Source organism: Penicillium nucicola (assembly GCF_028828085.1).
Source record: "Penicillium nucicola strain IBT 29836 chromosome Unknown utg000003l, whole genome shotgun sequence".
Taxonomy (NCBI): Eukaryota; Fungi; Ascomycota; class Eurotiomycetes; order Eurotiales; family Aspergillaceae; genus Penicillium; species Penicillium nucicola.
In genome coordinates, this window is record NW_026643127.1 from 2,734,478 (window position 1) to 2,758,139 (window position 23,662).

At 51.0% G+C, this 23,662-nt stretch overlaps 9 protein-coding genes across 9 annotated transcripts; 6 read left to right on the top strand and 3 right to left on the bottom strand.

Moving 5' to 3' along the window:
- Window positions 1-18: 18 nt before the first annotated feature.
- N7511_004599 (putative eukaryotic translation initiation factor 3 subunit EifCh) lies at window positions 19-1,349 on the top strand (the record flags this gene model as incomplete). Its single annotated transcript, XM_057127024.1, has 4 exons — window positions 19-98; window positions 150-189; window positions 247-716; window positions 770-1,349. 4 exons carry the CDS (start codon window positions 19-21, stop codon window positions 1,347-1,349), a joined length of 1,170 nt encoding a protein of 389 aa, XP_056985914.1.
- Window positions 1,350-1,746: 397 nt separating this feature from the next.
- On the bottom strand, window positions 1,747-2,767 carry N7511_004600 (MBL fold metallo-hydrolase; the record flags this gene model as incomplete). Its single annotated transcript, XM_057127025.1, has 2 exons — window positions 1,747-2,150; window positions 2,215-2,767. 2 exons carry the CDS (start codon window positions 2,765-2,767, stop codon window positions 1,747-1,749), a joined length of 957 nt encoding a protein of 318 aa, XP_056985915.1.
- Window positions 2,768-3,854: 1,087 nt separating this feature from the next.
- On the top strand, window positions 3,855-4,531 carry N7511_004601 (uncharacterized protein; the record flags this gene model as incomplete). The annotated part of the gene is made up of 4 exons (XM_057127026.1): window positions 3,855-3,867; window positions 3,951-4,115; window positions 4,193-4,459; window positions 4,515-4,531. 4 exons carry the CDS (start codon window positions 3,855-3,857, stop codon window positions 4,529-4,531), a joined length of 462 nt encoding a protein of 153 aa, XP_056985916.1.
- Window positions 4,532-5,203: 672 nt separating this feature from the next.
- N7511_004602 (uncharacterized protein) lies at window positions 5,204-6,541 on the top strand (the record flags this gene model as incomplete). The annotated part of the gene is made up of 1 exon (XM_057127027.1): window positions 5,204-6,541. The coding sequence occupies one exon, from the start codon at window positions 5,204-5,206 to the stop codon at window positions 6,539-6,541; it is 1,338 nt and encodes a 445-aa protein (XP_056985917.1).
- Window positions 6,542-7,522: 981 nt separating this feature from the next.
- On the top strand, window positions 7,523-8,107 carry N7511_004603 (putative mitochondrial carrier protein; the record flags this gene model as incomplete). The annotated part of the gene is made up of 1 exon (XM_057127028.1): window positions 7,523-8,107. The coding sequence occupies one exon, from the start codon at window positions 7,523-7,525 to the stop codon at window positions 8,105-8,107; it is 585 nt and encodes a 194-aa protein (XP_056985918.1).
- A 351-nt stretch (window positions 8,108-8,458) lies between these two features.
- Window positions 8,459-9,070, top strand: N7511_004604 (uncharacterized protein; the record flags this gene model as incomplete). Its single annotated transcript, XM_057127029.1, has 1 exon — window positions 8,459-9,070. The coding sequence occupies one exon, from the start codon at window positions 8,459-8,461 to the stop codon at window positions 9,068-9,070; it is 612 nt and encodes a 203-aa protein (XP_056985919.1).
- A 921-nt stretch (window positions 9,071-9,991) lies between these two features.
- Window positions 9,992-15,377, bottom strand: N7511_004605 (uncharacterized protein; the record flags this gene model as incomplete). Its single annotated transcript, XM_057127030.1, has 4 exons — window positions 9,992-11,359; window positions 11,415-11,530; window positions 11,589-14,437; window positions 14,569-15,377. 4 exons carry the CDS (start codon window positions 15,375-15,377, stop codon window positions 9,992-9,994), a joined length of 5,142 nt encoding a protein of 1,713 aa, XP_056985920.1.
- Window positions 15,378-16,909: 1,532 nt separating this feature from the next.
- On the bottom strand, window positions 16,910-17,919 carry N7511_004606 (uncharacterized protein; the record flags this gene model as incomplete). Its single annotated transcript, XM_057127031.1, has 3 exons — window positions 16,910-17,011; window positions 17,064-17,378; window positions 17,434-17,919. The coding sequence occupies 3 exons, from the start codon at window positions 17,917-17,919 to the stop codon at window positions 16,910-16,912; spliced, it is 903 nt and encodes a 300-aa protein (XP_056985921.1).
- Window positions 17,920-18,271: 352 nt separating this feature from the next.
- N7511_004607 (uncharacterized protein) lies at window positions 18,272-21,944 on the top strand (the record flags this gene model as incomplete). The annotated part of the gene is made up of 3 exons (XM_057127032.1): window positions 18,272-18,415; window positions 18,479-21,593; window positions 21,670-21,944. The coding sequence occupies 3 exons, from the start codon at window positions 18,272-18,274 to the stop codon at window positions 21,942-21,944; spliced, it is 3,534 nt and encodes a 1,177-aa protein (XP_056985922.1).
- Between the last annotated feature and the right edge of the window lie 1,718 nt (window positions 21,945-23,662).

A 23,662-nucleotide genomic window follows, 5' to 3' on the forward strand; every position in this document is an offset into this window, starting at 1 on the left:
AAGCCCGAACAGGAATCAATGGCTCCTTTCACACAAACCGATCAAGTCAACCGTCTCAACACAACTGCCCATCTGTTGCAACTCTACACAATGGCCGAGTATGTGAATCACACAGGCACTTTCAAATGACAATACTGACTTACTTGCAGAACTCCCGCTTCCCTCGCGGCCGTCCAGGTCGAGGCCTTGGTACAGTCCTCCGGCGAAAATCTCCAATCTGCTCCAGAATGCTGATGATACTCCCAGGTGGTCATGAAAATCATCAAGCACTGCTCCCAGACCTTCCCTACCACTGCCACCGGCGCCCTTGTCGGTATGGATGTCGACGGCACCCTCGAAATCACGAATACTTTCCCTTTCCCCGTCGTTGAGGTCCCCGCCGAATCGCACTTTGACAACGCCGCTCCCAACCCCGCCGCCGCCGCTCCCCGGGCTAAGGCCAACGCTACCTACTCTGGCGAGATGATTCGCATGCTGCGCGAGGTCAACACTGATGCCAACAACGTCGGCTGGTACACCAGCGCCAACATGGGCAACTTTGTGAACATGAACGTGATCGAGAACCAATTCTACTACCAGAGCCAGATGAACGAGCGCACAGTTGCCCTCGTTCACGATGTCAGCCGCAGTGCCCAGGGCAGCCTCAGCCTCCGCGCTTTCCGCCTTTCATCCAAGTTCATGGCTGGTTTCAAGGAGAACAAGTTCACCTCCGAGGAGTACGTACCGGGTCCACGGAGAGGAAAAATTGGGAATACTGACAATCTCGCAGCTTGCAAAAGTCTAACATGCGCCACCAAGACATCTTCGAAGAGCTCCCCGTCAAGATCCACAACTCGCACCTGATCACCTCTTTCATCCACCAGCTGCAGTGCCCTACCACATCGGCCTCCACTGAGCTTCCTCCTTCCCTGGCCGCCCTCGAGTCCAGCCCCTTCAACAAGACCTCTCCCCTCGCCCCTAACCTCGAAAACATGTCGCTCAGCATCGACCCCTTCCTGGAGAAGAACTGCGACCTCCTTCTGGACAGCATTGAGACCCACAACACCGAGGTCAACAACTACCAGTACTACCAGCGTGTGCTCGGTCGTGAGCAGCAGAAGATCAACAACTGGAAGACGAAGCGCGCCCAGGAGAACGCTACCCGCGCCACTCTCAACCAGCCCCTCCTCCCCGAGGATGAGTGGCAGCGTCTGTTCAAGCTCCCAGCCGAGCCCAGCCGTCTGGAGAGCATGCTCAACACCCGCCAGGTGGACCAGTACGCCCGCCAGGTCGACAGCTTTGTCTCGTCCAGCACGGGCAAGATGTTCGCCATCAAGGGCAACTTGTTGCCCAACGAGGTTTCGAAATAAATATGATGATTTGCAAGGGAAGACACGATGCTTCTGGGATTGCATGACCTTTTTACGGCGTAGGGAGGGAAAATGTTCTCTATTTGGGATGTTAATATGACTTCCTTTTTCTTTCTTCTATCTGCGATGAGCCGATCCGAGTCTCTCTGGATATGTGACTCTGGTGTGTGCATCGTTTTGTATTCAGTCATAGAAGGAAAATTACACTTTTTCAGATTCCAAGATTTCCCATCATTTATCAAAAGATCGACTTTCTGGCATACTGGATTCCCTGTCCTGGAGATGTTATAGTGATGATCTCCCAGCCCTATGTGAGATCGTCAAAAAGTCCCTCATTGCCTCTGGAGTCATATTTAGAAATTGATAGCCATTTCCTCAATCTATAGTTAAACCCTAACTACCACTCCCTAACAACCAAAGGAACGTGCAAAAACCTGAACCCAGACTCCTCAACACCAGGCAACCTCCCAGCCCGAATATTAACCTGCAAAGACTGATGCAACAACCTAGGAGCCTTCAGACCCTTGTCCCTCTCTCTCCTCAAAGCAACAAACTCTTCCTCCGAAATCCCCTCCTTCAGATGCTTATTCAACCTCTTATGATCCCGCACACTCATCCAAGGCACAGGCTCGCTCCGTCCTTCAGGCGGGTAATCATGACCCGTCCAGATCCTATAGTGATCCGGCAACGCGAGCAATTTACGCCCTGAAGCGTACAGATCTCGCGCCGAGCCACCAGGAAAGTCGCAGCGGGCAGTGCCTATATCTATGTGGAACAGGCTATCGCCACAGAAGAGGTTTTCTAGTATTTATCAGTACTGCATTTCAACGAGTTAGGTGGAATGAAACCAATCCTCTCCACTTACCGCCAATCATATATCCCAAATGGTCCGGCGTATGTCCAGGAAGATGCACAGCCTTCGCACTCACCTCCCCAATCGAAAATACCTCATCGTCATCGAAGAGTCTATCGAACACGCGGACGTATTCTGCCTCTGGTACGCCATACCGCTTGGCGAACAGAGTCTGGACCTGTTCGATGCGTTTGCCAATACATACAGGCGGTTTCAGGTCTTGCTCTTTGGCAAGACGGGCTTGGAGATAGGCTGCTGCACTGAGGTGGTCGGCATGGGCGTGTGTTTCGAGGATTTTGTCGATTTTGTAGCCCTTTTCTTTGATTTTTGATAGGATTGCGTCTGCTGCTTCTGTTGTTATGGCTTGGGTTGCAGGGTCGTAGTTCAGGACTGGATCAATTATGACTGCTTGGTTGGTTTTGGGGTCCGAGATTAGGTATTGCCATGTCCCCGAGGATTTTTCGAATATTGAGTGGATTGTTGGGTTGGGTGGTGGTGTTGCTGTTGTGGATGCAGCGCGAGTGGATGTGCTTGTTTGGTTGTGTGAACGGAGATTATGGTTCATTTTTGGGAGTGGGTTTATTGTTGAATGTATGATCCTGGAGGTAAAGAAGGTATCTCTTGGTGGTCTTGATATTGAGGCTGTTGTGGCATTCTGGTGGAAGAGACGCAGTGGTCTATGGCTGGATAGCCGCGAAGCCTGGCGGGATGTGTGGCACACACGATGCATTATTGGTTCCAATTGTCGTGTCATGTCATATGATTGTCGATATGTATGCATTTAGTAGATTTCAAGAGTAAAATATAGATTGACATCAATGATGGTCCAGGTCATGGATACAAATCAAGATGTGTCATCCAAGGTCGCCGACTCGGTGAACAAGGTCGGCGAATATCCGGCGATTGATTTAAAGATCACTTCAAACTAGTTCAGAAGCCCGCCACTGGTGGCAATTTATCGAGAGATTTATATTTCCATTAGATGTGCTTGTGTTGTTTGGAATGAACCGGAAACCGCCTGGTCTCGGGCCCGTATTTCTCCGAACTATTTTGCTTCATTATTTGTTGGTATTTGGGTACAGCAAGCACAAGGGATAGGGCGTATTCTCGAGTCGTGTCTAGAGTACCCTGAGAAAATGTATACGCTGGGCTTACAACAATGTGTCCTATCCTGCAGTCCATCCGTGGCTTGTTCTACTCTTTTTTACCTCCTTAATAGCCGGCCTGGTAATCTCTACGAGACTATTGTGTTTGTATAATATCTACCTTGTACCTCGTTCAATTTCCGAAACTATAAACACAAAACAATCAAATGCTGTCGAAATGAAAGGGTCAACAAATTAGAGCACAGCCACAATTTCGTAGCTGTCAGAGCCAAGATAAGATGTTAAAGACCCATTTATATTGCAGTTGGCCAATTGAATCTCGCTCATGCCGCATCGAAGACCAAAACAAAATGAATAGCAGCTTTTAAACTCCCAAAAAGAGTAAAGTTATACTTGACAAGGGGTATCACGTGGTGATGGGCTTGACTGCGCAACTTCACTCCTCCTCCTCCTCTTAAACAACCCACAACGCACTCATCATCATCATCTTCTTCTCCTGTTTGCCGTAGACTCCCACTTCATCAAATCCCAAACATATCGATCAAAATGCCTGGTGTTCGTAAGTGAACTTGCCATCTTATACATCGAATTGTCCCTGAGTCTGGCGCCTTACATTCAAAATATGATGCTGACATTCCCCAGCCCCTGATGCACTTGAGCAGGTGAAGAAGGGCTTCAAGCGGTTCTTCAGTCGCAAGAAGAACAAGAAGCCCGCCAAAACAACCGAGCCTGCTGCAACTGCCCCTGTGGCCGGTGAGGCGGCTGCGAAGCCCACCGGCCCCACTGCCGCCCCGGAAAATGACCCTGGTATGATGCCCTTTTTCCCCCACTAACCCCCATCTTGCTTACTTTCTTGTACCAATACTAACAAATGGACCGTTCAGACGCTGCCAAGCCAGCTGAGACAACTCCCGCTGCCCCAACAGATACAACTGCTGCTAAGCCCGAGGCTGAGGCCCCTGCTGCCCAACCTGAAGCTACCCCCGAAGCCCCTGCTGCTCCCAAGGCAGAGGCTCAGGCTCCTGCTGCTCAACCTGAAGCTACACCTGAAGCTCCTGTTGCTCCAGCCGAAGCTCCAGCTGCTCCTGCTGAAGCTCCTGCCGCTCCAACCGATACCCCTGCTGCCAAGGCAGAGGAACCTGTCAAGACTGGTAATTGAACCTCCCATCGCCAAGAAGTAGAGAACAATGCTAACAGCAACTTTAGATACCCCCGCGAAGTAAAGTAGTGCCTTTTGACTTGGACCACTAGCACATGACTTCTCATCAGAAACATCCATGGATGCTATGGCATTGTTTTGTCTCGAGGGCATACCATTTCAGGATGCTTACTATACATAATTACCTTTGATACCTTGAGATACCAATTTCATAATACTTTGAGCTGATAAGACTATTCAAATCACATCGGATGCCTTGTAGCATCATATCTTGTCGTATAGCCCTCGAGCCTACTAAAGCATTGGCCACCAGCGTCCTGAGTTCTGTCGTGAGAGGTTGTTAGACTCTTACCGATCTTGATACCAGATGCTTTTTTGGCTCGAGGTTACAGACACATGCATGATCTATAAGGCTTCTTTCTTGCTTCCACGTGCATAAGTGGGACCTCGATTGGATTTTTCATGGATTATATTCCGCATGAGAGATACCCGAAGCCAAGAGGCAGTCGGCGATCATGAAATCAGCTACTCCAAGACCTACAGCTCTCCAGCTCTGGAGAAAGGAGATGACGTGAGACAGTGGCATGTTGTATGGAAATTGAACCCCGAATGCGGTGGATCGGCGATCAACCGCAACCCCGATATCGGACTGGGTTAATCCGGATCCCGGTGATCACGACATCGAGCTGTTCCTGATCTCAAACTTTTTTTGTTAGCTCTATTTGGTCATATCAAAATGTTTCAAAGTCGTGTTTCATTAGCAGCTCGCGCTGCCCAGCGTTCAATTGCCCCTCAATCGAGAGGTCTTGCGACTGCCTCCCCCGTGAGCTCCGCTGCCCGCACCCACAAGATTGTAGTGGTGGGCGGTGGTAGTGCTGGTATCTCAATCAGCCACCAGCTCCTCCACTCCGGAAAGTTCGCACAAGATGACATCGCTGTCATTGACCCTGCGCAATGGCACCACTATCAGCCTGGTTGGACTCTGGTCGGCGGTGGTCTCAAGAACAAAGAGGACCTACGTCAGCCCATGAACAGCTTGATTGACCCCAAGTTCAAGTTCTACAACCAATCTGTGGGCTCCTTCGCCCCTGCTGATAATGCCATTACCCTCGAGAACGGTGACAAGCTCAGCTACGAGCAGCTTGTTGTTGTGCCCGGCATCAACATCAACTACGGCCAAATCAAGGGTCTCCCCGAGGCTCTCGCTGACCGAAACTCGACCGTGTCCTCCATCTACGGCTACGACACCTGTGACAAGGTCTTCCGCACAATCGAAAACCTCCGCGAAGGCAAGGCTATCTTCACCCAGCCCGCCGGTGTGATCAAGTGCGCGGGTGCTCCCCAGAAGGCCATGTGGCTCGCATTGGACCACTGGAAGCGTGCCGGTCTCTACAACCCCTCCAACCCCGCCGAATCCCCCATCAACATCAGCTATGCTACCGGTCTCCCTGTGATGTTCGGTGTGCCCAAGTACAATGCCATCCTCGACCAGATGCGCAAGGACCGCGGCGTCGAGGGACTCTTCCAGCACGACCTGGTCGCCATCGACGGCAAGTCTGCTGTCTTCGCTACCCCTCAGGGTGAGGTCGTCAAGCCTTTCGAGCTGCTGCACGTGTCGCCCAAGATGGGCGCCCATGCCTTCGTCAAGAGCAGCCCTCTTGCTAACGAGATGGGTATGGTCGATGTCCACGATAACACCACCCAGCACAAGAAGTTCGCCAACGTCTGGTCCGCTGGCGATGCCTCCAGTCTGCCCACATCCAAGACCGCCGCCGCTGTCACCGCTGAGGCTCCTGTCCTCGTCCGCAACCTCCTGCAGAGCATGGAGGGTAAGGAGCTTGATGCTTCTTATGACGGTTACACTTCCTGCCCTCTCTTGACTGAGTACGGTAAGGTTCTCCTTGCTGAGTTCAAGTACGGTGGTGAGCCTAAGGAGACCTTCAACAACTGGTTCGGTATTGACCAGGGCGAGCCCCGTCGTGCCTTCTACCACTTGAAGAAGGACTTCTTCCCTTGGGTTTACCAGAACTATATGGTTAAGGGTAACTGGGGCGGTCCTAAGGGCTGGAAATAAATTATAGATGAAAATTGTGTAATATAGATTGAATTGAGATGCAGCGATACCCTGACTGTTACGCATAAGGGGCGAGAATAATATGAGAAGAATATCAAGAATGCGCCATATAAGATACCTGCCATAGGGTTGGACTGTACTTGTAAGTTCAAGGGTGTCGATGATATCATCGCTCATCATAGCCCTACAATGGACAATCTTGGCCAGTGACTTTTACACTATCTCTGCCATATGATGTTTCTCCTCTTACTTTCGTAGATTTCGTTTTGATATTTAGCCATGTATAACAGTCATACCGATATATGGGTGGTGAGTGCCTTGTTGACCTCGCAACTAGATATATAATCAAACGGGGATTTTCCTAATCCTAGCACCACAGTCACATCAAAAACCAGCTAACAATGTATTAAAAACCAGGCAGGTGCATTTGCAGCAGTAGTAGTCGACTTCATCGTCTACCCCTTTGACACACTCAAAACCCGCATCCAATCACCAAGCTACGAGAAAGTATTCAAAGATGCACGCACAGGCGCAGTCCAACGCAACATATTATTCAAAGGTCTATACCAAGGAGTCTGGAGCGTCGTATTCTCCACAGTACCCTCATGTATGTATTACTTATTACTTCACCATTAAAATTACCCGGGCCCTAACCACTCACAAAACCCAGCCGGCGCATTCTTCACAACGTACGAAGCAGTCAAAAGCGTCTTACACAACTCCTCCAAATCCAACCAGAGCAAAAGCCCTTCAGCCGCAAATGGAACCCTAAACAAATTGCAACTCCCATTCACACATTCCCTTCCAACACCTGTAATACACGGCATTGCATCCTCAGCCGGCGAGATGGTATCATGTCTCATGCTCACACCAGCAGAAGTCCTAAAGCAGAACGCACAGATGATAACCCAATCTCAATTCCAACCCCAATCAAACAGTCAAAGTATTCATTCATCCACAGAGCACAGGAACGTATCAGCTATGCGCCAAGTCCTCTCCAAATTCAAACATCAGCCCTGGCGTCTCTGGAGCGGATATACCGCGCTCGTCGGTCGCAATCTCCCCACAACAGCTATTCAGTTCCCGATGTTTGAATTTGTTCGTTCGCGGTTGATTGACCGGCGCCGGAGACGGAAGGCGGAGGTTGCTCGTCTGGGGAATGGCCGTGGTGCTTTTGAATCCGAGCAGTCGGATCAGTTGATTGAACGGGCTGGGTTGACGGGTCTTGCGGCTGCTATTTCGGGGACGATTGCTTCGACGGTCACGACGCCGATTGATGTTATTAAGACCAGGGTTATGCTTTCGGCTGGGGAGGGTCGGTCTGGGGAATTAGAGGGATCGTTGAATGGGAGGAAAGCGAGGAAAGGACCGTTTGGTGTAGGGAGAGATATACTGCGTAATGAGGGTGTTCAGGGGTTGTTCAAGGGTGGCTTGATTCGGGCTGGATGGTCGGCTGTTGCTTTAGGGTTGTATCTTGGTCTTTATGAAGGTGGGAGGTTTTGGCTTGAGAAGAGGAGGATGGAGAGGGATGGGATGAGGAGAGATGATGGGGGCCAGGTTATTTAGTATAGAAGGTCTTTGATGGGGCATATATTTTGACCAAAGTGATCCCTATAAACTCCGGTTTTTGTCAAACTTTGTGTGTTCTTTTAACGGCATCAACTATGGCTTTGCTTAGAGACAAGGGATTGTCTTTGTTCTCAAAGAGCCTTATACCTTCCCAGGGGACAAAGCGGCTATGTTCACGGTATTGTGCTATATTGTCTCAACAGGTCTTGAATGAAGCATTGAAAGGATGAAACGCTCGAAGATTTAGCACACTAGGATCGAGGTTTCTTAGTATAAATATCATCGGCATTGCCCCGATAGCACCATACCAAACCCGAATTGAAACCGAAATCTCATATACCATACAATATGTCCTCAAGAAAATTCTCACCTGCCAACCCACCATGGCGAAAAAATGCCACGGACAGTGACGACGGCTATGAAGCCGACGACGAGTCCAACAAGTCACAAGTCACCGCCGCTGCCTTTAAAGACACACCAGACAAGCTTCGAGGAGTATTCCACTTCGAAATCCACCGGGAGTACAGTAAATTATCCAGCTCACCCGACAAGGTAAGCCAATGGATAAACTCTTCCTATTTCCTCTGGAGTATGTGTGCTTCACTCGCAGACTCGGGTTCCGATCCTGAATGGACCAGGGCATTCGAACTATGGCGGCCAACATGGGATCAGATTCAAGAGGAGCTACGGGTATCTGAGGATACCGGAGTCCCTGTCAAGATTCCTCTCGCACCAGTTAATCTTGCATCCGTGCAACCGGGGAATGTAATTCAGATGGGCATTGAAGATAAGGATTGGGTTATTGAGATTGAGCAGGGGGGTGATGATAATGATGCTGTGTTATATGATAATCAGGATATTTGGGCACTCTGGCAACGTGTTGTTGCAGCGCCTGTGGGTTCAACTGATGCTTTTTATGTTACTCTTCAGGATACTGCGAGGATTTGTCCTCGGTCATGAAGAGTTTATTAATCGTTATGGTTTCTTTTCATATACTTTAGTTTAATTGACAACAGGAGCAATGCCTGTTGAATTTGTCTCCCTTTTCTCATTCAAGTATATAAAGTGTGATTCACATATGAATGCAGTTACAATATGAATTGGCCTTGAGATCGATAAACCCTATCAGATAAACAGATAATTCAATAGCAGTAGAACGGCAGATCGCAGCAATGCAAGGCAAATAGATACAGCCTTGACTTATTCTTCGATAGTCATCAGCAAGGGATCTTCACGTGGGAAAAGGTGGAGAATTTCTTTTTTTAGGTGTTGAGAACTGTACGTCATAGAGCGAAAAACTGAAAATGACCGTATTATGGCCAGTGTGACCGAGTGGTTTAAGGTGCCAGATTTAAGATTCTCCCAAGAATAAAACCCTGGTGGGGCAACCCGCGCGAGTTCGAACCTCGTCGCTGGCATTTTTTTATGTATTTTTTATATATCTCCAGAACATACTTACTGTTTCATTCTTGCCTCTGATTATGTTGAAATTATTTATCTTTCATTAAGTGGCAAACGGAGTTTTATTTTTCACTATCTAGGAATCTTGGAACTAGCTAGCTAAAACCTCATTCCCTTAGGACACCTGTAGATAGACCCTAACTTCCAGCATACATTCATCGTATGCCCGGATGAACAAGATATTCACGAACACCAACACCAAAGAGAAAAGTAGAGTAAAATTGTCCGTTTTCACATACTGAGTCATAGTATCATATCATATCTGTCGTCACATCTTGTCCATCTGCATATCCACAGTCACATACAAACGAATCCAAAACGCTTTAAGCAATGTACAAAAAAGACCAAAACCAAATTCCCGCCAAACAGTAAACACATCAAATACAAACAACCGCCAACTTGTTTTTTTCATTTGCACACTTAAAAGGTCGTTAGTTTCCTAAACCAGCTCGATTTCCCTTTCGCAGCTGAACTAGGCGGAGCACCCTGCCGACTCCCAGGCTGCGATCTCATACCACGATCGCGCTCATAGTCACCACTGCCAGAGCTACTCTTCACACCTTCCCGACGAGACCCCCGTCGCCGAGAACGGGCATCATCAACCTCTTCATCGGGGTACTTGGCACGATGGCGAGCTTTCCGACGAGCAGCGCGACGAGCCTCCTCGTCCGACGAGAGGGAATGGCCATTACCGTTTTCATTGGTCGCGCTGGCAGGAGGCATGTCAAGAACAGTGGGCATGATCGGCGGCGGCTCTGGTGGCTCGTCAGCTTGAGAATAGACCCACGAGGAGGTCTTAGTCTTGCCCGCGCCTGGTTTCATAGGAGTCGGCCGATAGGACTCTTCGGGCTCCGGTGCAGCCCTGGACTTGCGACGACGAGCTTTGAGGTCGTCCGGTGCTCGTGAGCTCCGACCTCCTCGATGATCTACGATCTCCCGTTCGTCTGGGAGGACGTCGTTGGGGTATCGGTCTTCGACGCGGGACCGCCGGCGGCTTGCCTTTGCAGCGAGCATTTCTTCCTCGCGCAATCGTCGTCGTTCGCGTCTCTCGGCTGCTTTGGCTTCGGCGGCGGCTTCGACTTCGCGGGCTTCGGCTTCGCGGGCGGCCTCTTCGTCTCTTGCGGCTTGTTCTTCGCGCATCCGACGCTCCTCGCGGGCTGCTCGTCGTGCTCGTTTCTCTTCTTGACGGCGCTCTTCTTCCTCTTCTTCACGGGCGCGCTGTTCACGTGCCCTTTCTTTTCTTCTTACGCGTCGCTCTTCAGCTTCCCGGGCTTCCCGGGCTTCGTTCTCACGTGCCATCTCGCGTGCCATCTCGCGTGCGTCAGAGGGCGCCTGTCGAGATGCTCGCTTTGCCTTGCGCGCTGCCCTGCGAGCTTCGGCGTCTTCAGGCTCGGTTTCTGCACCTTCGAATCCGCCAGCTGCATCCGTCACGAATCCTTCAGCATCGGTGTCTGGTCTGACAGATCCCCTGCGTCGATCATTGCGGCGTAATTTACGGGCTGCTTCACGCTCTGTTTCTGTGGCATATTTCCCGTCATCATCCCGATACGAGCGTGATTTCTTCCTTTCCGGCATTTCCGGCCTAGTACTCTTCCTGAACGAGCCAATCAGCCCCATGATACCACCTGTCTCTGGTTTCTTAGGTGTCGTGTTGGACCGCTTGAGACGTCGTTCTCTTGGGGGTGCGTCAGCCATATCGTCAGGTCCTGAGACGATATCTGGAGGTGGCTGTGCTTGTTCCGCGTCGACGATAACTCCGTCATCATCGTCTTCTGGCTTGGCGCGGGGCTGATTACTATGGTTAATACCAACTTGGTCAGAGTACAATGATTGGTTCACGAACCTGTCTCTTAGACTTGCGCTTCGAGCGACTGGAGTCCTCCTTTGGTGAATGGCCCTCTACATCCTCCTTGTCAACCATAACAAGATCGTCGTCCTCGATTGCGTATGGATCCCGAGCTGTGAGATGCATTGTCAGCGCGAAGATACAGATGAGGGCCGATATAAAAAAACAAACCTGATTTCCGCCTCTCAGTGCGCGGCCGTTCACGACGGGACTTGGAAGCGTTGATACCCATCATTTTGGCTGCCTTATCAGCAACCTCTGCCTTTTCATCTGGAGGTGGAGTGGGCGTAGAAGCCTTATCCTCTTCAACAGATGGTCGTCTAGACACTGGTTTGGAAGAAGACTCATGCTTGCGCGTCGATTTGCTCCGAGACTGGGGTGTTCCCAGAACCATATTCGCCAAGGCCAAACTTCGCTGATTCTTCGAAGAGCGAACCTCGCGTTCCCGACGTTTTTCGTGGTCAGATGAAGATTTCTCAACTTCTGGTTCAGCTTCTTTTGGCCGAGATTTACTCAACTTGGTTCGCACCGCTGCGGAGGGGGAGCGCTCTCGAGTTGACTCTTTCTTCTTTGGCTTTTCTGGTTCCTCTTGGACCTTGACTTCCTTTGGTTCCTTCGGTTCCGTTGGTTCTTTAGGTTCCTTTGGTTCTTTAGGCTCCTTCTTACTGGACTCCTTTTTATTGGATTTCTTAGGCGGTGGAGCTGCAGCTCCCCAGAAGCCCCAGGATGAAGTATTAGTGCGCTCAGCGCGAGGTCGGTCCTTCTTGGAAGTCTTTGGTGGCTCCTCCGGCGGAGGCGTGGGAGGAACATCCTTGGTCTCTTCCACTGGCTCCTCAGGTTCAGGTTCAGGTTCAGGTTCAGCCTCAGGGGCTGGATCAGCTTCTGGTTCGGCTTCCGGCTCAGGTTCGGGCTCAGGGGCCGGATCTGGGTCAGCTTCGGGCGCAGGTGGTTCCTCTGGTGGCGGTGGGGGAGTGGGTGGTTTAGCAGCAGCGGCCGCTGCTTGCAGTTTCTTATACTTCTTGAGTTCCTTCTTTGACATCTTCGAAAGATCAGGCTCTGGTTCGGGCTCAGGGACTGGTTCAGGTTCAGGTTCAGGTTCGGGTTCTGGCTCAGGTTCTGGCTCAGGCTCAGGCTCGGGTTCTGGCTCAGGTTCTGGTTCATCACCAAAGTCTGGAAAGCTCCCTGGGACAGAATCCTTTGACTTCGACTTTGACTTGCTTTTCTTCGTTGGCTCCGGTTCAGGTTCAGGTTCAGGTTCTGGCTCAGGCTCAGGTTCGGGCTCAGGCTCTGGAGCTGGTTCGGCCTTCTCTTTGCTTTTGCTTTTGGCGGCCTTTTCTCCCTTAAGTTTATCTTTCTTAGCTTGTTCCAGAGCTTTGATACGCTCAGCCACGCTGAGTTTCGATGTCTTAGATTTCTTCTCAGGCAGGGGAGGTTCTTCCTTGACGGGTTCTGGCTCTGGCTCTGGCTCTGGCTCTGGTTCTGGTTCTGGTTCTGGTTCCGGTTCTGGCTCTGGCTCTGGTTCAGGATCTGCTGGCGGGTCATCACCAACATCGATAAGTAGATCATCCTCAATAGGCTCGGGCTCCTTCTTTTCTTCCTTGGTCTTTTTCGTCGATTTCGATTTACTCGTTGAAGTACCTGTTAAAGTTGACCAGAAACTCTTAGAGGTCTTTTCCTCCTTAGGAGACTCAATAGCCTTCGTCTTCTTTGAGCTCTTTGCCTTAGGAGCCAGCTCTGCCCATATGTCATCCCCATTATCACCCATGGCCTCAGGCTCAGGAGTCAAGCCCTGGGCAGGAGGAGTTGGTGCAGGCGGAGGAGGCTCTTCGATATCCTTGCCTTTCTTTTTCTTTTTCTTCTCCTTGGTGACGCCCCAACCCCAGCCATCATCTTCAGCTGGCTTCTCAGGTTCAGGCTCTGGCTCTGGCTCTGGCTCCGGTTCAGGTTCAGGTTCAGGCTCTGGCTCAGGTTCAGGCTCGGGTTCTGGAGCAGGCGGTTCCTCGGGTTTATCGGATGGAAGTTCGAAGTCCTTGCCTGGGATGGGTAGACCCTTCCGGATCAATTGCTTTTCTCGCTTCTTGCGCTCTTTGGAGGAAAGGTCTTTCCAACCTTCGTATAGAGGGTCGTCATGAACTGGTTTCTCCGGCTCTGGCTCTGGCTCTGGCTCCGGCTCTGGCTCTGGTTCGGGTTCCGGCTCTGGCTCAGGTTCTGGCTCCGGCTCTGGCTCTGGTTCGGGTTCAGGTTCAGGCTCGACTTTGCCCTTCTTTTTCTTCTTGTCCTTCGTAGAAACGCCCCACGAGAAACCAACGTCGACTACAGGTTCTGGATCGGGCTCGGGCAAAGGCTCAGGCTCAGGCTCTGGTTCCTTGGTCTTTTTGTCCTTTTTCTTAACTGTTGTACCCCATCCACCCATCCAGTCATCCGCTGGCGGAGGATCTGGAGCAGGCTCTGGATCAGCTAAGAGGTCAATCTTCTTCTTATCCTTTGATTTGGATCCAGAGAAGCTCCAATCGTTGTCTAGCTCGGGGGACTTCTCAGGCTCAATGACAACCTCTGCAGCTTGGGCTTCTGCTTGTTCCGCTGCCAATTTCGCCATGGCTTCATCCTCATCTTTCCACTTCTTCTCCATGTCCTTCTTCGCCTTGCGCTGTTCTTTCTTGGACAGGTTCAAGTACCATGCTTCCTGTGTGAAGTCGGGTCTCACTGGAGGAGCCGGAGGAGCTGGAGGGGGTGGAGGAGGTACAGGCTCGGGTTCTGGCTCAGGCTCAGCTTTGCCCTTTTTTTTCTTGTCTTTGGTTTGAATATCCCAGCCTCCCCAATCATTCTCTTGCTTCTCAGGTGGAGCGTCCAAGTCGCCAAAATCGAATTCGCCAGCGGTTTTTGAAGATTTCTTTTTGGCAGCGCCCCAAGGATTGTTATCATCTTTGGGAGGCTCCTCGAGATCAAGCTTGTCCCCAGTGCTCCAGTCCTTACCCCAACCCCCAAAACTGAAGCCGGTTCCGCCGGTTTTAGGGGCCGGACTATCAAAGTTCAAGTCCAGTTGCGGTGCGCTGCCGTCCAAACTTATATCCTGGAATCCTCCAGGGGGTCCTTCATCCTGTTCTCCTATTTAGAGAAGTCCAATTTGACATAAAATAACAGGAGGTCATACCTTGCTCTTCTTTTTTTCCCAACAGTATCAAACGCGGCCCAGGATTCATCACCACCGCCATCCTGGTCCGCCCAGCTAAGATCCTTAGCGGCAGATTCTTCGGCGGCTTTCCGTTCTTCCTCCTCTTTCGCGAGTTTCTCGGCCTCTTCCTCCTCTTGCTTCTTCTTCTTGTCCTTCTTGCTCCCGCTTACATTCCAATCACTCCAGTCATCACCTCCACCACCTCCATCACCGGCGCCACCCCCGTCACCGCCCCCATCTCCTCCACCGTCACCGCTGGCTGGGTCGTCCGCTGGAGGATCCGCACCACCATCTGCAGGTGGAGGGGGAGGAGGGGGAGGAGGAGGAGCAGCAGCTTTCTTCGCAGCAGGTTTGCCTTTCTTCTTATGTTCCCTCACACCAGTCAGCTCCCCAAAATCAATACGAACATCCAACATGCGATCTTTCAGCAATGTAGAAGACGTCGTAGGCGATTTATCTCTCGGAGTCTGCGGTGCAGAAGAAAGGACAGACCATTTGCGCTGCGCAAGCGGAGGAAGCGCAGAGTATTCGGGAGGGAGATCAAGGACCACATCATCGTAGGAAGGCGGCTGGTCGCACAACAGTGACTCCGAGCAGCGCGAACTCAATTGGGCGCATAAATCGAATCCCTTCGGCCGGACATTGACCCCCAGAACAAACGTAGCCCAGACATCATCCACGACTCTGTCGGCCTCCTTCCTCAGATCTGCTGTGTTGTATGCGACATCCTCCAGACATTGTATCTTCCCCGCGCCTGCGCGATAAGACCCATCCGTTAGAACCTCCATGTCGAACTTGCATGCGATGGCACGATCCAATCACAGATCTGTCGACTCCGCGATATCGAGTGCGAACGCATGGGGGGATCGGTTCGTGCGAGTCTAATCCCGGTGGGGGGAGATGGACCCCAACTCAGCAGACAAACAGGCGGGGCGAGCGAGGATAGGTTCTGGGTGTGGAATGACCCGGCGCGCAACCGGGCGTTTGAGTCCGGGTAGAGTGGTGGACAGGTCGAAAGTTAATGTGTCAGATCTAACGAAACGAGCAGCGCACGCCCGGCGCAAATTCAAGGGTTCCAGTGTTTGTTTCGGGGATGTGCGATAAGACCTAGATGAGAGCTGAACAGGATTAGAGACACAGGGAAGTGTGAGAACAGGAGTTCAGGAAGGAAAGGGAAAAGTTGGGGATCAGCTGGAGGCAGGGATGAAAGTAGTTGGGGCGGTAAAGGTGAAGATCATCTCTACATGCCTGGGGAAGAATTCGATTCCCGATTGGATTGGGATGATTGGGTCTTTACTGTCGACTCAGGTCTATATTTCGGTCTCTGCGATGAATCAGACAGCAGCCTAATGGACTCGCCAATGTACAAGAAAAGAATCCAATATCAACAGGACGGGATTTAACTTTTCTGCCTCCAATGCTTTGGCTTACATTCTGCATGGCATACTAACTTATAGGCACAGACTGTGATATCCAGGTCTGACTGTCCTATCGGCCATCAGAGTGCCCCTCCATCAGCGCTGCAGGTGAACCAGGATACAAAGTACTGGACTGGACTGGACTTGTCTTGACTTCCAGCGCTTCAACACTTCCAATTTCCACTACACCGCAACCATGGCACGACCCTCGCCCATCCACGGCTCAATCGAGAATAGACTATCGCGTTCCATGGGTGCCCAACTAGCGGCATTACCCGTCTGCATGGAATAAACAAACCTGCAGTAACTTCCTACAATGCAGGGTGTGGCTCTACTGTATACTGTACTGTGTGGGTATGGACCAACGGCACTGTCGAGCAGTTTGATGCATCACATTCGACCTTCTTCAACCCGAGATTTATGTTGGAATCGGTGCTGAAACGGTGGACTCCTCATCTTTCAGCCTAATTCATTCGTCGCGGTATCTACACTAGATCGCTCTGGCGCTCTGCAAGTGCAGCACACCCATTGCTCACCGCCACTTGTGCATCGGAGCAAAACAACCCACCAGTGCGGGGGGGGGGGGGGGGGGGGGTGGAGAGCTGGTGGCAACCAAGTTGAATCGCTGTTATGAGTCAGACTATGTGATACAGTACACTAAGTGCACTGCATCTACTGCAGAATGAACGACACTGGATTTTGGAGAACGGGTGGGCGCAAGGTGATTGCTTCGAAAATAAATGATCTGCATAGCATCCGCACCCAGAAACAGAGACAGAAACTATAAAAACACAGTGGCATGAACTAGAATACAGCGAGGAAAAAAGGGAATTGAGCGACATGGAAGCTGAGCCGCGCACATAACATACACCAGACTGGCCTTCAATGAATCAAAGAGCAACTTAGGATGAATCTTCCGCCTTGGAGGGAACTGGATATCCGTACACCTCCTGGTGCTCTCTCTGGTATCGCGCAGAATCTTCGACCGCCAGTTTGTGGTAGGTCTATGACGACAATTAGTTTATGCATGTAAATCACTCATCATGACATCCATACCTCTTTCTCTGTCTCAGGCAGTGCGGCCCAGTCTTTCGCAAAGGTGGCAAATCGCTCCCGAGCATCCATATGCTGGTTGTCACTGGATCTGAGGCGCTCCGTGAAGTACAAGTTGTAGCTGGTGGAAGCCCTTTTGACTAAGCGCTCATCTGGAATCGGGGACCAGCGCTTGGAGCGAGTCTTGTCCTCGACGCGGTGAAGCTGCTGACGGGCATTGTTGGCTTGTCTGATCTGGAGGGGGGTGTACGAGTTCAGCCATGCTTCAAATGCAGCTTTGTTCGCAATCTTGTTTTGCTCGGCCTGAGCTCGGTATTTCTATATACTTGGTGATTAGTCTGTGGAAGACAGAGATGGGCATTTGGTCACGTACCGCTTCATTTGGAACGGGCTTGATCAACTCGGCAGCCCTCTTCATCGTTTCTACCGGGGGATACTGTCCCTTGATCTCATTGATCTTATCAATGATCGCGAGATTGTAATAGTTTTCACTCGCACGCTTGGGAATTTCCAGTGCAGTCTCCTTCAGCTGCTTGATGTGGTCCTTATGCTCACGACGCTTCCGCATCTCTTGTTGCTTCTCGGTCAAGGGCTTCTTCTTGGTCGAGGTAGTCTTAGCACTGTCGGTCTTCGCCTTGGGCTTTCTGGCCTTGGGGGAGGCATCAGTCGCGAACGCGTTGGATTGGAAGAGGGATTGAGTCGCGGAGATATTCTGGAACTGGGCGCGCACCTGGCGCACGTTGCTCGCCAGAGAAAGGTGGCATAGCTGGTTCTGCACGCCGATCAGGGTATTAGGGCGAGTGGAAGCACCGAAGTGCAGGGGTCGGACGGCACCCCGAGCTGCAGACTGCCAAGCCATGATCAATTGTCGGAGTAAACTGAGACTTGAAGTAGAAAGGTAAACAAAGCTAGAAAGTGAAATTGCAAGATAGCACCACAAGAGCTTCTGACGCAAGCGGAGAAGGAGGCTGGCGCCCCCTTCGTTTGGATCTATCCGCATCGGGTTAGCTCAGGACAGGTGCACGTGACACCATCTGCTCCACGATTGCTTCACTTCTCGGGTCACTACGTTTGACACGTTTGTTTGCCCACGACGTAATCTTGTCGACCTGAGAGCTTATTTCGTGCAGAGAGGTGACGCTTTCTCTTTCATCACTCGGTACCCCGAGTGATTTTGAGCTCCAGTAACACTCACTGATTAGCCTGCAACAATGGCTCGCCACGGGGATACTCGCTCACCATCACCTGTAGGCAGCACATTCTCTTCATCCAGGCGCAATCGCCGTGATGACGATCGTTATGACAGAAGCCGGCGGGATGATGGGCGCGGTTATCGCAGATCCCGCAGCCCAGAGGTACGTGTGGCGACTCGCAAGATATTTTCAAGGCAAACTTCTGACCATGGTTATATCATACAGAGACGCTACCGTGAGCGCGAGCGCGCTCGTGATCGAGATGGATACAGACGTCGTGACCGCTCGCTAGACCGCCGCGACGAAGACAACTACAGACCAGGTCGCAGAGACCGATCCCGAGACCGTAGGCGCTCCAGAGACCGAAACGAAGACGTTGATCGTCGACGAAGTCGCGACAGAGATTACCGGACTAGGCGAGACGAATCGCGCGAACGGGATCGCAGGCGAAGAGATGATTCTGCTGATTTGAAGCCGAAATCTAGACGGGATGCCAGTCGTGACCGCACCACGAACAGACGGTCAACGTCCAGAACTGGAGAGCCACCGAAACAATCCACACCGACTACCACTGCACAGACGGACGAAGCCAAAAAAGCGGAGAGGCAAGCAAGGCTGGAGGCATGGAAGCAGAAACAGGCCGCCGAGCGCGAGCGCAAACAACGAGAGCAGGAAGCGGCGGGTCCGAACAATATCCTGGACCAGATTGATCGACAAAAGGTTGCCTCTCCAGCCGTGGGCTCACCTCAGACTCCGACAACCGCTGCTGAGTCCCCGGCTCCCACTGCGTACCCTGGAAAATTCGATCCTAAAGCTATCGCAAAACCATCGACAGCAAACTCTGCCACCCCTGCAGTCCTCGGGACTGATGTTGCAGTGCCAACGTCCAAACTGGCTGCAACAGCTAATAAACCTGCTCCTGCGCCCGCCAAGCTTTCCGGTCCTTTGAAAGCCAAAGGTAATGTTAGTGGATTTGGCTTGGGTACCAAGCAAGCTTCGGACGCTGAGAAACCCTCTGCACCTAAAACTCTGGGCTTTGGCGAAGAAGAATCCACTCGCAAGAAGCTGGAGCGATTACCGACCCCGCCTTTCGATGACTCCAAAGATGCCGAGCCAGCAACAAATGCAGACGAAGATGACGATGTTGATATGCATGATGAAGAAACGGAAGAAACTGCTGCAGCGGTAGCACGTGCGGCCGCCGAGCGACGAGAAGAGCGTCTTCAGAATACTGAAAATGGAGATGTTCAAATGGAAGATTCAACGAATGGACAGGTCGATTCTACCGCCATGGAGGTTGACGAAGCCGACGAAGTTGACCCTTTGGATGCTTTCATGTTTGAGCTCCAAGATACCGCGCCATCAAAGAAGACATCAGGTGCCAAGTTCGGGAAGAAGAAGAAGGATTCACAGCAACCGCAGGCCATGTTTGGAGATGATGAGGATGCGGGTGTCACCGCCGTTGGTGCTGATGATGCTGCTGATGACCTTCTCGCTATCGCCAAAAAGAGAAAGAAGCGCGAGCTCCCTACCATCGACCATGCCAAGCTCGAATATGAGCCGTTCCGCAAGAACTTCTACACCGAGCCTTCCGACCTTGCTGGTATGAGCGAGGCGGAGGTTGCGAATTTGCGCCTTGAATTAGATGGCATCAAGATCCGTGGTTCCAACGTGCCCACTCCTGTTCAAAAGTGGTCTCAATGCGGACTGGGTGTGCAGACCTTGGACGTTGTCTCTAAGCTTGGCTATGAAAGCCTAACCTCTATTCAAGCTCAGGCTATTCCTGCAATCATGTCAGGTCGCAATACCATTGGTGTGGCCAAGACTGGTTCAGGAAAGACAGCTGCTTTCTTGATCCCAATGTTCCGACACATCAAAGACCAACGGCCACTATCTTCAATGGAAGGCCCCATTGGACTGATAATGACCCCTACCCGTGAATTGGCTGTTCAGATTCACAAGGACTGCAAGCCTTACCTGAAGGCCCTGAACCTTCGGGCTGTTTGTGCGTATGGTGGAGCTCCCATCAAGGACCAAATTTCAGACTTGAAGCGAGGAGCTGAAATTGTTGTTTGCACTCCCGGTCGTGTCCTTGATCTGCTAGCTGCAAACTCAGGCCGTGTCCTTAACCTGAGCAGGGTCACGTATGTCGTCCTAGATGAGGCAGACCGCATGTTCGACATGGGCTTTGAACCACAGGTCATGAAGATTGTGAACCGCATCCGCCCTGATCGCCAGACTGTGCTGTTCTCAGCTACCTTCCCCAGGAACATGGAGTCATTGGCTAGAAAGGCACTGGAAGATCCCATCGAGATTACTGTCGGTGGTAGAAGTGTTGTTGCATCGGAAATTACACAAATTGTGGAAGTTCGCAATGAAGACAAAAAGTTCGTCCGCTTACTGGAGCTGCTGGGTAACCTATACTCCGATGATGAAAATGAGGATGTCCGATCTTTGATCTTCGTGGAACGTCAGGAGTCTGCCGATGCTTTGCTCCAAGAGCTGATGCGCAAAGGCTATCCGTGTATGTCGATCCACGGTGGAAAGGACCAGATCGATCGTGATTCCACGATTGAAGATTTCAAGGCAGGCATTTTCCCTGTCCTGATTGCCACGTCTGTCGCTGCTCGTGGTTTGGATGTCAAACAACTCAAACTGGTTGTCAACTATGACGCTCCCAATCACATGGAGGACTATGTTCATCGTGTGGGTCGAACCGGTCGAGCTGGAAACACTGGAACTGCCGTGACCTTCATCACGGAAGGACAGGACCGGTATGCAGTAGACATCGCAAAGGCTCTGAAACAAAGTGGACAAGAGGTGCCCGAACCAGTCAAAAAGCTTGTTGACGGTTTCCACGAGAAAGTCAGGGCCGGAAAGGAGCACAAAGCTGGAAATAACGCTGGCTTCGGTGGTAAAGGTCTGGATCGACTTGATGAGGAACGTGAAACTGCCCGTATGCGCGAGCGACGTACATACAAGACTGGCGATAACGATGACGAGGAAGAAGAGAGTGAGGACGATGAAGAGAAGAAGGAGGATCGCTTCAACAAGGCTCTATCCGCCGTTCAATCCGCCAACCCACCCGCCGCGCCATCGTCGGCTTCTCTGCCGGGTGTTCCCAAGGGCATCGACTTGGATGGCAAGATCACTGTCCATCGAACCGAAAAGGATCCCGCCGGTGGTCCCAAGAATGCGCTGGACAAGGTTGGCTCTGCGGTTGCAAGTATCAACGCACGTCTCAGCCGCGCCGGTGTCATGAGGTCCGGAGTCCCCATCGACAACCGTGGACCCGATGCCGGCGCATTCCACGCAACCATGGAGATCAACGATTTCCCTCGTAAGTTCCTACCCTACCCCCCTGCCATCCTACCTAAATCGATAGTAATCTGTTCTAACAATTTTCTTCCACACAGAGAAAGCACGTTGGGCCGTTACCAACCGTACGAACGTCGCCAAGATCCTGGAATCGTCTGGTACCTCCATCACAACAAAGGGCAACTTCTACGCAAATGGCAAGGAACCCGCCGCCGGCGAGCTCCCTAAGCTGTACATTCTAGTGGAGGGTGAGACTGAGATCTCCGTCACTAATGCTATGCGTGAGTTGATGCGCCTATTGAAGGAGGGTACGATTGCGGCGGCGGACAGCGAGGCGCGTGCCCCTGTTGGTGGTCGTTACAACGTGCTTTAATTGAATGCCATTTTTGTGGTGACATGGAGAGCGGATTTGTGGTTGCATCTCTGTTTGTACAATACCCTCAGTCGTCTAGGCCCGCGTACATTACCCGGCGGTTGAATTTGATCATGTTTACATGGCTACGATATTGTTTGTAACAATCAAGTGTGAACTGCAGATGGTGTAATACGTAATTAGATCTAAGGCTTAATTAAGAACGTGTTAGATGGAGAGTAGTCTTAAAGAGATACAAGGTAAGTCATGGTGCTGTACAGAGTGACTAGGTTTCAAATCTGTAGGTACAGGTCAGCCAAAAGGTGGCTGGATGGACGTGGCTGGGGGTGACGAGGGAGGTGAAATGAGGCCAAGGGTGAACGCAAGGGGATATGATCCACCTTGGAAGTCAGGTTCTCAACAAGAGGCAAAGTGTTGAGAATACGAATCAAGTCTAGTCATTCTCTTCTCCAAGATCGAGCCACTGGCTCAAGATTGATGAAAAGAAAGGTCCACGAATGGAGAGTGCCAAAGAATGCGCCTGTCAATGACCCGAAAGCCATTGAACAGACTGTTCCGCCGCGCTGTGCAATGCAGGGACCAGACTGTGGTGAGCCGCCTTGATGATCGCGGCCACCCAAACAAGGTAAGTATGAAGAAGAAAGAAAAAAAGAGGAAGAGAAACGGAAGTGGCCAGCTATTTATACCCACAAGCTGGGCATCTGATCACATGACGTCATGTGACGTCATGTCAACTAAGAAGGTGATCCATTCGACTGAGCTCTAGCGTTACCTATTTAGTAATTTATCTACCGCCCTGCATACACCCCTAGCATGATCATCAGGATCATCTCCCAACTGCGTCAGTTGGGAACCTTAGGAACCTGACTAGAGACTTTGGATCACTATTCCGTACTGCCTGAGGGTTGAAGGATTTCTTGAGGGCCATATTAAAAACACACCCCAAATTGACAAAAACATGCCCCTCCCTATAGGATAGCGAATGTACAACATCGGCGTTAGGATTAGCGCATTTTTCGTATTTTATCTTACCTCATATTTCACCTCATATTTCACATATAATGTGCATCAACTCTTGGCATTTTTATGAATCAGATCAATCGTCAATCCTCACGTAGTAGTACTGAATTCATGGAAATTCTAAGAGCTCGATGAATTTTCTAAGTAGAATATAAGGTAAAATAAAACACCAAGAATGCGCTAATTCTAACGCTGTTGCTATGTACAAGGCATCACGACGGACTATAGCAAGCCCAACATGCAGTTACTCAACTCTCCGTGCGGAGCCAACTACTTCGGGTCCAGCAGCCTCATCCCCTCCCGTAGGTCCTGCTGCCGCCGTTAACCCCGTGGTTACCCCTCAAACCCTCAATGCTGTGATTGCAGACATCGAGGAAGACTTTATGATAGTCATTGATACTCCGAGTAAGCCGCAGAGAAGCACTAGAACCTCTATAAAAGCGCAGGAAGTTATGAGGTAAGCATATATATATTCACTTAACACTATATGGACATCGCTAACTTCTCTATATCAGGATCATGAGACTAAGCGCGCGCTCTTAACTATGGCGGTCGTCAGAGCTTAGGCAACGAAACATCTTCCTCCTCGTGGCTACATCTACCGTATGAGGCCCTTAAAACTGCCCGGACAATAAATTCCGAAGGAGCTTCTGAGACCTAAGTACAATCGAACGTAGTGCGGAGGAGACAATCACCCC